The 12749-nt window shown below is 42.1% G+C and overlaps 2 protein-coding genes across 2 annotated transcripts in view; both read right to left on the bottom strand.

Moving 5' to 3' along the window:
- LOC311134795 (tau-tubulin kinase 1-like) overlaps nucleotides 1-4343 on the bottom strand; it is a gene marked incomplete at both ends in the record, with an annotated part of 40714 nt that extends 36371 nt beyond the window's left edge. The window contains 2 exons of the mRNA XM_084168580.1: nucleotides 3690-3837; nucleotides 4236-4343. Coding sequence (XP_084024706.1) covers nucleotides 3690-3837; nucleotides 4236-4343 — 256 coding nt within the window. The remainder of the gene's footprint in view (nucleotides 1-3689; nucleotides 3838-4235) is intronic.
- Nucleotides 1-12749, bottom strand: part of LOC311134805 (sodium/calcium exchanger 1-like) — a gene marked incomplete at both ends in the record, with an annotated part of 795938 nt that overhangs the window by 262491 nt on the left and 520698 nt on the right. The gene's annotated exons all lie outside the window — the stretch shown is intronic.

Genomic DNA, 12749 nt, shown 5'->3' with positions numbered 1-12749 from the left:
ACCCCACGGGGTGAGATCTTGCGTGGAGCCCCAGATCGAGGGAGATTATCAGTGGTCTTGTATGTCTTCCATTTCCTAATAATTGCTCCCACAGTTGATTTCTTCAAACCAAGCTGCTTACCTATTGCAGATTCAGTCTTCCCAGCCTGGTGCAGGTCTACAATTTTGTTTCTGGTGTCCTTTGACAGCTCTTTGGTCTTGGCCATAGTGGAGTTTGGAGTGTGACTGTTTGAGGTTGTGGACAGGTGTCTTTTATACTGATAACAAGTTCAAACAGGTGTCATTAATACAGGTAACGAGTGGAGGACAGAGGAGCCTCTTAAAGAAGAAGTTACAGGTCTGTGAGAGCCAGAAATCTTGCTTGTTTGTAGGTGACCAAATACTTATTTTCCACCATAATTTGCAAATAAATTCATAAAAAATCCTACAATGTGATTTGTCTGTCATAGTTGACGTGTACCTATGATGAAAATTACAGGCCTCTCTCATCTTTTTAAGTGGGAGAACTTGCACAATTGGTGGCTGACTAAATATTTTTTCCCCCACTGTACATACAGTGCATTCGGAAAGTATTCAGACCCTTTGACTTTTCCACATTTTGTTACGTTACAGCCTTATTCTAAAATGGATTTTAAAAACATTTCTCCTCATCAATCTACACACAATACTCAATGATGACAAAGCAAAAACAGTATGTTAGACATTTTTGCAAATGTATTAAAAAAATAAAAAAAATGAAAAATTATACATTTACATAAGTATTCAGACCCTTTACTCACTACTTTGTTGAAGCACCTTTGGCAGCGAGTACAGCCTCAAGTCTTCTCGGGTATGACGCTATAAGCTTGGCACTTCTGTATTTGGGGAGTTTCTCCCATTCTTCTCTGCAGAACCTCTTAAGCTCTGTCAGGTTGGATGGGGAGCGTCGCTGCACAGCTATTTTCAGGTCTCTCCAGAGATTTTCGACCGGGTTCAAGTCTGGGCTCTGGTTGGGCCACTCAAAGACATTCAGAGACTTGTCCCGAAGACACTCCTGCGTTGTCTTGGCTGTGTGCTGACGGTCGTTGTCCTGTTGGAAGGCGAACTTTCGCCCCAGTCTGAGGTCCTGAAGCAGGTTTTCATCAAGGATCTCTCTGTACTTTGCTCCATTCATCTTTCCCTCGATCCTAACTAGTCTCCCAGTCCCTGCCACTGAAAAACATCCCCACAGCATGATGCTGCCACCACCATGCTTCACCGTAGGGATGGTGCCAGGTTTCCTCCAGACGTGACACTTGGCATTCAGGCCAAAGAGTTCAATCTTGGTTTCATCAGACCAAAGAATGTTGTTTCTCATGGTCTGAGAGTCCTTTAGGTGCCTTTTGGCAAACTCCAAGCGGGCTGTCATGTGCCTTTTACTGAGGAGTGGCTTCGATCTGGCCACTCTACCATAAAGGCTTGATTCACCGTAGGGATGGTGCCAGGTTTCCTCCAGACGTGACACTTGGCATTCAGACCAAAGAGTTCAATCTTGGTTTCATCAGACCAGAGAATGTTGTTTCTCATGGTCTGAGTGACCTTTAGGTGCCTTTTGGCAAACTCCAAGCGGGCTGTCATGTGCCTTTTACTGAGGAGTGGCTTCCGTCTGGCCACTCTACCATAAAGGCCTGATTGATGGAGTGCTGCAGAGATAGTTGTCCTTCTGGAAGGTTCTCCCATCTCCACAGAACAACTCTGGAGCTCTGCCAGAGTGACCATCGGGTTCTTGGTCACCTCCCTGACCAAGGCCCTTCTCCCCCGATCGCTCAGTTTGCCGGGCGGCCAGATCTAGGAAGAGCCTTGAAGGTTCCAAACTTCTTCCATTTAAGAATAATGGAGGCCACTGTGTTCTTGGGGACCTTCAATGCTGCAGAAATGTTTTGGTACCCTTCCCCAGATCTGTGCCTTGACACAATCCTGTCTCGGAGCTCTATGGACAATTCCTTCCACCTCATGGCTTGGTTTTTGGTCTGACATGCACTGTCAACTGTGGGACCTTATATAGACAGGTGTGTGCCTTTCCAAATCATGTCCATTCAATTTAATTTACCACAGGTGGACTCCAATCAAGTTGTAGAAACATCTAAAGGATGATCAATGGAAACAGGATGCACCTGAGCTCAATTTCGAGTCTCATAGCAAAGGGTCTGAATACTTATGTAAATAAGGTATTTCTGTTTTTTATTTGCAATACATTTGCAAAAATGTCTAAAAACCTGTTTTCGCTTTGACATTATGGGGTATTGTGTGTAGATTGACGAGGTTAAAAAACAATTTAATTAATTTTAGAATAAGGCTGTAACGTAATAAAATGTGGAAAAAGTCAAGGCGTCTGAATACTTTCCGAATGCATGTACATGTTAGACCAACCCTTATAATAACCCCATAACATTTTGCATCATTAGTTAGGGTTCCATCCAATTGGCGATGTCGATTGTGCAAATATTCAAAAATCTGCATAAAGAAAATGTGCATTTTCCCACCAGTGGTATGTTTCCACCAAACTGACTTGTTGCGGATAACAATCCGTGCGTGATTACGTAGTGCATACAAAATTTACTTTTTCGCTTAAGTTTTCATGTACCGAATAAAAATATAAATGTCAATGTATTTCCATTGCATTTTCAACTCTACCGATAGTTTTTTTATATGGTATTACTCACATAAAAACTGTGGATGGAAATGTGGTTATTGTTAAAAGGATTGGGATCAGATTGCTTTCCTTGGACCTAATATTTAGAATGTGGTATCTGAATTAGGCATTTATCCAAGAATCAAACACACATATTAACAGTCAGGGAGTCCCTAGATTTAGTCATACAATAACATTAGGGCATGCTAACTTCAAGTAATTTCCAACGACCGTATACTTTCAGGTTGAGTTGCATTCAAATAATAGTAGCCAGAGGACATTTTCAGGGCATTTCCCAAGCCATTTAAAGAAGGGTGCTCACTAACACAAGCAGCCAGCCAGCCAGACAGACACACACACACACAGTTTAATGCTCATTAGCCATCCTCCCTGCTAGCAGTGACATTTTTGTATCTGTTTTTGGGACTACAGACCAGAACAAGCAAAGCTGACAGACACAGAAATTCCCCAAAATAAATACTGCCTAAGAGATCGACGATGTGAAACACTCAATGCCAAAATATAATTTTGCACAAAGAAGTATAAACCCCAGTGCAGCAGACATGTCAACTGATTGACTACCTAACTCATCAAATCACAGAACAGAACAAACAATCACCACACCTACAACCTTGCCAATCACACTAATCAAATGGCTAGACAGACAGATGTTACGTCACATCACACCATAGCCAGACAACTTAATTAACCTTGCCATGCTTATTCATGTACAAGGTGATGTTGTCATTGATTGATCATGTCCTTAGTGAACCCTATCCGCCCCCGGTATCTGCCTGCCCTGCCCTTACCTTGCAGTTTGTTTTTCATAACAGGAGAGTGGAATTTCATCACAAAGGGCGATATATGGTGCAGGAGGAGAGAAAGTGGCAAAGGCGGTCGCAGGGATTGAACCCACAACCTTCGGGGTTCTAATACATGCTTCTATTAGTGGCGTTACCACTTAACCACACAGACACACAGCTGAACGTGTGTGTGTGTGTGTGTGTGTGTGTTACTGCTAAACCACACAGGCCCTTACCTTGCAGTTTCTTGAGGACGGCCACCTCCATCTTGAGGACCTGTTTAGGCTGCTGGGCTGACTCTACCTTGAGAGCCACATTCTCCCTGGTCAGCAGGTCCAACGCCTCGTAGATCTCTCCGAAACCTCCCCCGCCGATCTTCTTCAGCTGGGAATGGTGGCAGAGGAGAGACAAGGGTGGAATAAACACAGTAGAAAAGTGAGGATTGCGGATGCCTGCTTCTTACTGTTTGCTGCCTGTTCTTTGAAGTGAACATTTTGAAAATGCTAGTTCTTAACTAGCCTGATCCCAGATCTGTTTGTGTTGTTTTGCCAACTCTTATGGTCACTGTCACGCCTAACAATGACCGTAGCATTTGGCATGACAGCACCAACAGATCTGTGACCAGGCTAGTTCTCATTAGGGTAAGGAACATTCTAAATCAGGGATTCTCAACTCTGGCATTATGTGTTTCATTTTAATCAATTACTTAATTATTTCACCAGTCACTCAGCTGAGAGTCAATTACATGGTCAAAATGTCTCTGAAGATAAAGACAAACTCACCACTTTCCATCGGTCCTTTACCAGGCAGTTGGGGGGCAGGATGTCCACCTGCTCCCCCGCTCCGTTCATGTTTTCGTCGGGCTGGGCGGCCGTCCCTACGCACTGCATTGGCCGGCCAGACAGAGACACAGCAGCTCCCAACTTGATTCAGCCATTTACCTGTGAAGAAGAACACAGTAATGTAAGCTACAACATACACAAATACAGTATACAACAATTACATTATGAATTTTAAAAAATATAATCTAAACTGACTAACTCATTAAAAAAAAATAAGGTACAAGCTTGACAATACAATGAGGCCACAAAGGCCAACACGCAATCCAATCTGTCAGGAAGAGCAGCAGATTTAGCCTCGGCCTCCACACACCGCAGGACAAGCCCCTGGTAAACTGTCGACATGTCGCTAATGCCTCTGAACCCCAAATGTGTCTATGTGGTCATAAGTAAACAATTTTGCGCCATGGACAGCACCGCTATCCACGCTTAACAACAATTCAGCACTACGGACAGCACTGCGACCCGCGTTTAAAACAAATGTGTTTTGGTCGCAGATTCAGCACTAGGGACAGCAACAGTTAGCGCTAAAATATTTGATAGATTGCATGCAATTTCTCTACAAACGGAATCCATAGGCATTGGTGTGACTGAAGCTGACTTTTCGGCACATTGGACAGCACCACTCATTACAGCACCGTGCTGGCCAAGGACAGCGCCGCAGCACCCCTCACTTAACACACCTGCTGGCATTCTCTAGGCCAGTGTTTCTCCACTCCAGTCCTCAAATACAATTTTTTGTTGTAGCCCCGGACAAGCACACCTGATTCAACTAATCATCAAGCCCTCAATGAGTTGAATCAAGTGAGTTTGTCCAGGGCAACTACAAAAATGTGTGCTGTTTGGGGTACTCATGGACTGTAGTTGGGAAACACTGCTCTAGGCTTGCGCTGCCTGCCAGACACCACACCTACAGGTAACTGCCAAAATAAAGGAAACACCAACATAAAGTGTCTTAATAGGGTGTTGGGCCCCCACGAGTCACCAGAACAGCTTCAATGTGCTTTGGCATAGATTCTACAAATGTCTGGAACTCTATTGGAGGGATGTGACTCCATTCTTCCACGAGAAAATCCTAATTTGTTGTTTTGTTGATGGTGGTGGAAAACACTGTCTCAGACGCCGCTCCAGAATCTCCCATAAGTGTTCAGTTGGGTTGAGATCTGGTGACTGAGACACACACACACCCTTTAAACCCCTTATGCTCCTTTGAGACCCCTCTTTCAAAGTCACTGAGATCTCTTCTTCTAGCCATTGTAGCCAAAATAATGGGCAACTGGGCATTTTTATACATGACCCTAAGCATGATAGGATGTTAATTGCTTAATTAACTCAGTAACCACACCTGTGTCGAAGCACCTGCTTTAAATATAACTTATATCCCTAATTTACTCGTGTTTCCTTTATTTTGGCAGTTACCTGTATTAGAATGGCTGGGCTCAAAGCATTCTGAAATCAAACGCAGATGCAGGAGATTACATCCTGAGCCTTACACCAGTGTGGAAGCTTCACACAGCCCTAGACAGTTAATGTGCTGAAGGTACACTCAATGCAACAGTGCAAAGTAATAAAGCAATGTTCAAGTGAATTAACTCTGTCATGCAATTACCTCGAGGTTCAATAATGTCAATTTACACTTGGTTGATTAAAGTAAAGTACACCTGCATTGGGGACTTTGGAAAGAACGACTCCAATACCACACACCCAATGTTGGCGAAACACTTTTAGTAGGCCTATATTTAAAACATGTCTTTATATTCTTCCAATTCTATAACGAACCCCATCGACAAAAAAAGAGACTGGTCAATTGCAATACTCAATAGCCATTATCATAGTAGGCTACTAAGAAAATCCCGTGATAACATAATCATTTTCAAGTATGTAACTAGGCTACATTTTACAGCTACATATATATTTAGAATTACGAAAAGGGTGTAACATTTTAGTAGGCCACTGCACTGTCTAATGTTGGGCCTATGAATTACTTGTAATTTGCGCTCTCACCTTACTGCTACAAACACAGGGTGGGACCCGTTCTGTTTCCAATAGGCTTTCCTTAGATATAATTCCATAAGACACAACCTCTCCTCCATCGCAACTAACAGCAGTCCCCAGGCCCATAAGCTCTACTATCATTCTCCTCCTACTGTTACATTTTCTCCGCACTGCAGTTTCGGCGCTCGCTCAACGGGTAGGCAGGGCTACCATCCGAGCGGCAGGCGGCGCGCACAGCCCATACAGAGTTCTAATTCTAGGCATGACGTTTTCCAAGCATCAACATTCACCATTGCCCTGCGCCCTTGGCCCAATGTACAGGTTGTGTACCTTTACTCCGCCCCTAAAACATATTTCAGGAATCACCTATTGGATCAATATCAGTCAATCAGCTGCCATACAACGTTCCACTGCATGGTAAGTGCGCGAATGGCACTTTGGGAAATGTCGTTTACAGTCGGGAAAGCCTACGCAAAGGGACCCGACTAGATGCTTGTAAAAGACTACACCTCCCGTTGTGAGCGACTGAAATCCTGACGTAAGTCTGCATTATGATGATTATTTCTAAATTATTCATTATTCTTGTTATATAGATGTAAAATATACTAATTGTCATGTTCAAGCTCTTGACGTCATCTGGCATCATTGCCAATAACTGTGTTGTGGAGTGACACCGTGATCTATTCCAGATTGCTTTATTCTCTAGAAACAGCCATCGAAGTGGTGTTGCTCTCCCATGTTATCATAGCAAAGCGAGCGACCTTGTATTCAGCAGTATTATTGACAAAGTGCCAATGCCTTGAATGTGCTTTATTTCCGCAAGATCATCTACATCAATTCAACAAAGAGCAAAACATTGTATCCAGACCTGATCTTCTGACGTCGTTGTATGGCCTCGGTGCGCGAGGCATTTGAGAGGTGCATCAGTCCTTGTGCGAGGTCGTGGTAATGACATATGTGTCGGTTGTCGTTGCACCATTCTCCATTCTCCCCGTTATACGCCTCTACTCCTCTGAATCAGCATCACCGAGATTCTCCCATTACGCAACGCGCGCGGTCCTGCATGACCATGGATGGTTGTTGCGTGGTAACGTGAGTAGCGCACGGCGCTCAATAAGCGCCTATTGAGAAATTATGAACTGTGCGAAATGTGCAAGAAGTAGCAGTTTCAGTAGCAGCACCAAACTAACAGTGTATCTGCCATAGCGTAGGCTATTAGGCAAATGCACTAGTGCACAATGGTCTCACTGAGTCTAACCATGGCCTCCTCCTTTGTGTAGATGTAATTTTACACACAAGAGGGCACTGTTTTCCCACAGATAAATTCAAATTCTCATTCGTGCATTTTACCTTGACGTTTGGCCCTCAATACCAAAGGCGCGCCTCTGCCTATAGGCAGACTACCGCTTTTTTTTCTTCTTTTTTTTGGGGGGGGTACTCAATTTACTGTTGAGTGTTAGAAAGGTAGAATAAACAAGGTGCAACTTCCACATTTGTTTTTTTCCACTTGGTATGTCAGTCACTGATAGTCACTCAAATCTAAACCTTGTAGTTGGCCTAATCATCAACAACAGGGCACGCAGGGCATGTGCCCAGGGTCGCTGACCTCCAGCTGGCCATCATTGATTTTGCTAGTCACTCTCATTCAGATATCATGAACATGGCATAAGTCATGGCAAAATGTGTAGAATTGCAGGAAATTAGCATTAAAACTGCCAAAGTTTCTCACCACCCCATGGAAAAATATGTAGAATTGCCAGATATTACCTTTGAAACTGCAACATTTTCTCTCAGCCCCATGGCAGAATGGGTTGAATTGCAAACAATTTATTTTAACACTAGTTAGGTTTCCATCCAATTGGCAACATATTTTCATGTGAATATTCTAAACTCTGCATAAAAACAAATGCACATTTTCCCACCAGAGATGTTTTCCATCAAATGGAGTTGTTGCAGATAAAAAACTGTGCGTGATGAAGTAGTGCACATAAAAATTATTTTTGCCATTAAATTCCCATGTACCAAATAAAAAATACATATTAAATGAGTTTCCATCATATCTTCAACTGTAAGCCTATGTTGGGTAGGTACAGCGAATGGGCCCACTCTGGTATTGGCATGTGCGCTCTAGCCAACAGCTTGCAGATACAGTGCGGGTATAGCCGACATTATGATATTATTATGGACAAAAGCATGAGATTCTTTTTATTTGTCAAACGGCAGCCAAGCATCAATCATCATGTCACCAGAATAAGACCCTCGATATTTATTCAAAGGAGCATCAAGCTCATCACCGTGCACTTTCACCACCCTGTGAAGTTCATCATAACTTATTTCATCTGTAGCCTAATAAACTGCATGCTTTCCCGAGTCGTAGTGGGAGAACCACACAACAGCTGGCAGAGCACGGCGCTTGTAACGCCAAGGTAGTGGGTTCGATCCCCGGGACCACCCATACAAAAAAAAAAAAAAAAAAAAAATGAATGCACGCATGACTGTAAGTCGCTTTGGATAAAAGCGTCTGCTAAATGGCATATTATATATTATAAGTGACTCCAAGTTTACTTCGATATGATGGTTATTATGTCAATATTTGCGCATAAAAGCGTTTCCACCGCCATTTCTCGCATCATTAATTTTCACGACACAAAAAGATCACACTTTGTCTAGCTTATTTTGTATTTTGGTTAATGTCAAGCCATTTTTAGGGATACTGGAATTATGTTTTGGATGAACATGCGCATGCCTACAGGAGACTTTTGAAGTAACCTAGTCAAATTAAAACATTGTGAGGGGTTGTGTTTTGCCACATAAAAGGTAATACATGCTAAAAGTTCAATTAAAGCGTTTGGTTCTACGTGCGCTAGGAATAGCAGCTCAAATTGGAGAGGAGGCAGAGCCTGCATTAAGCTTTCCTTAATAACAGTCATGACGGCAAAATAGAGACATTAGTGTACAAGCATGTATGATCTGCACATGTAAAATATACAGTGCATTCGGAAAGTATTCAGACCCCTTGACTTTTTCCACATTTTGTTATGTTACAGCCTTATTCTAAAATTGATTAAATTGTTGTTGTTTTTTTTACCCCACATCAATCTACACACAATACCCCATAATGACAAAGCAAAAACAGGTTTTTAGAAATTTTTGCAAATGTATAAAAAAAATAAACCTAAAAATTACATTTACATAAGTATTCAGACACTTGACTCAGTACTTTGTTTTAGCACCTTTGGCAGCGATTACAGCCTCAAGTCTTCTTGGGTATGAGTTTGGCACACCTGTATTTGGGGAGTTGCGCAGATATTTTCAGGTCTCTCCAGAGATGTTAGTTCGGGTTCAAGTCCAGGCTCTGGCTGGGCCACTCAAGGACATTCAGAGACTTGTCCCAAAGCCACTCCTGCGTTGTCTTGGTTGTGTGATTAGGGTCATTGTCCTGTTGGAAGGTGAACCTTCGCCCCAGTCTGAGGTCATGAGTGCTCTGGAGCAGGTTTTCATCAAGGATCTCTATGTACTTTTCTCCGTTCATCTTTGCCTCGATCCTGACTAGTCTCCCAGTCCCTGCCGCTGAAAAACATCCCCACAGCATGATGCTGCCACCACCATGCTTTACCGTAGGGATGGTGCCAGGTTTCCTCCAGACGTGACGCTTGGCATTGAGGCCAAAGAGTTAAATCTTGGTGTCATCAGACCAGAGAATCTTGTTTCTCATGGTCTGAGAGTCTTTAGGTACCTTTTGGCAAACTCCAAGCGGGCTGTCATTTGCCTTTTACTGAGGAGTGGCTTCTGTCTGGCCACTCTACCATAAAGTGCTGCAGAGATGGTTGTCCTTCTGGAAGGTTCTCCCATCTCCACAGAGGAACTCTAGAGTCCTGTCAGAGTGACCATCAGGTTCTTGGTCACCTCCCTGACCAAGGCCCTTCTCCCCCGATTGCTCAGCGGCCAGCTCTAGGAAGAGTCTTGGTGGTTCCAAACTTCTTCCATTTAAGAATGATGGAGGCCATTGTGTTCTTGGGGACCTTCAATGCTGCAGATCTTTTTTGGTACCCTTCCCCAGATCTGTGCCTCGACACAATCCTGTCTCGGAGCTCTACGGACAATTCCTTCGACCTCATGGCTTGGTTTTTGCTCTGGCATGCACTGTCAACTGTGGGACCTTATATAGACAGGTGTGTGACTTTCCAAATCATGTCCAATCAATTGAATTTACCGCAGGTGGACTCCAATCAAGTTGTAGAAACATCTCAAGGATGATCAATGGAAACAGGATGCACCTGAGCTAAATTTCGAGTCTCATTGCAAAGAGTCTGAATATTTATGTAAATAAGGTATTTCTGTTTTAGTTTTTTTATAAATTTGCAAACATTTCTAAAAACCTGTTTTCACTTTGTCATTCTGGGGTATTGTGTGTTGATTGCTGAGGATTTTTATTTATTTTATCCATTTTAGAATAAGGCTGTAACATAACAACATGTGGAAAATGTCAAGGGGTCAGAATAATTTCCGAAGGCACTGTAAGTTGCACCTATATAATCTGATTTGTAGTTTCACAAAATATCTGCAAACATGTAACTTCTTTTGAGAATAAATGCAACAACACTCGCAAGCAAGTAACTTGATGTGCGAATAAATACAACAACACTTGCAAACATGTACAGGACCTTCAGAAAGTATACACACCCCTTGACTTTTTCCACATTTTGTCGTGTTACAGCCTGAATTTAAAATGTATTAAATATATATTTTTTGTCACTGGCCTACACACAATACCCCATAATGTCAAAAGTGGCATTATGTTTTTAGAATTTTTTTGAAATTAATAAAAAATGAAAAGCTGAAATGTCTTGAGTCAATAAGTATTCAACGCCTTTGTTATGGCAAGCCTAAATAAGTTCAGGAGTAAACATTTGCTTAACAAGTCACATAATACATTTCATATGGCCTCACTGTGTGTGCAATAATAATGTTTAACATGGTTTTTGAATGAGTACCTCATCTCTGTACCCCACACATACTGTAAGGTCCCTCAGTCGAGCAGTGAATTTCAAACACGGATTCAACTACAAAGACCAGGGAGGTTTTCCAATGCCTCGCAAAGAAGGGCACCTATTAAAGCAGATATTCAATATCCCTTTGAGCATGCTGAAGTTATTAATTACACTTTGGATGGTGTATCAATGCACCCAGTCACTACAAAGAAACAGGGATCCTTCCTAGCTCAGGTTTCTAATGAGGAAGGAAACCGCTCAGGGATTTCACCATGATTTTCACCAATGGTGACTTTAAAACAGTTACAGAGTTTATTGGCTGTGATAGGAGCTAATTGACAGAGTGAAAAGAATAATAAAAATATTCCAAAACATGCATCCTGTTTGCAACAAGGCACTAAAGTAATACTGCAAAAAATATGGCAAGGCAATTCACTTTTTGTCCTGAATACAAAGTGTTATGTTTGGGGCAAATCCAATCTATATTTTCAAGCATAGGGGTGGCTGCTTCATGTTACGGGTATGCTTGTAATCATTAAGGACTGGGGAGTTACAGTGAAAGTTCCTGAGTGGCCGAGTTACAGTTTTGACATAAATCTGCTGGAAAATCTATGGCAAGACCTGAAAGTAGTTGTTTAGCAATGACCAACAACCAATTTGACAGCGCTTGAAGAATTTTGAAAAGAATAATGGGCAAATGTTGCCCAGAAAGACTCACAGATGTAATCTCTGCCAAAGGTGCTTCCACAAAGTATTGACTCAGGGGTGTGAATACTTATTTAATAGATATATTTCTGTATTTAATTTTCAATACATTTGCAAACATTTCTAAAAACATGTTTTCACTTTGTCATTATGGGGTATCGATAACATTTTACTTGACACCTAATGTCATAACCATGCCATAATATGTCATAACAGCTGACATAACTTGTCATAACCTGTCATAATATGGTCATAATACTGTCATGATCCATATACAGTGGCTTGCGAAAGTATTCACCCTCCTTGGCATTTTTCCTACTTTGTTGCCTTACAACCTGGAGTTAAAATTGATTTTTGGGGGGGTTTGTATCATTTGATTTACACAACATGCCTACCACTTTGAAGATGCAAAATATTTTTTCTTGTGAAGCAAGAAATAAGACAGAAAAACTGAAAACTTGAGCGTTCATAACTATTCACCCCCCCAAAGACAATACTTCGAGAGCCACCTTTTGCAGCAATTACATATGCAAGTCTCTTGGGGTATGTCTCTATAAGCTTGGCACATCTAGCCACTTGGAATTTTGCCCATTATTTAAGGCAAAACTGCTCCAGCTCTTTCAAGTTGGATGGGTTCTGCTGGTGTACAGCAATCTTTAAGTCATACCACAGATTCTCAATTGGATTGAGGTCTGGGCTTAGACTAGGCCATTCCAAGACATTTAAATGTTTCCCCTTAAACCACTCGAGTGTTGCTTTAGCAGTA

Source organism: Coregonus lavaretus (genome assembly GCF_964263955.1).
Source record: "Coregonus lavaretus genome assembly, chromosome: 1".
Lineage (NCBI taxonomy): Eukaryota > Metazoa > Chordata > Actinopteri > Salmoniformes > Salmonidae > Coregonus > Coregonus lavaretus.
Note: the sequence above shows the minus strand (reverse complement) of the source record. Positions and strands in the feature narration are given on the sequence as shown.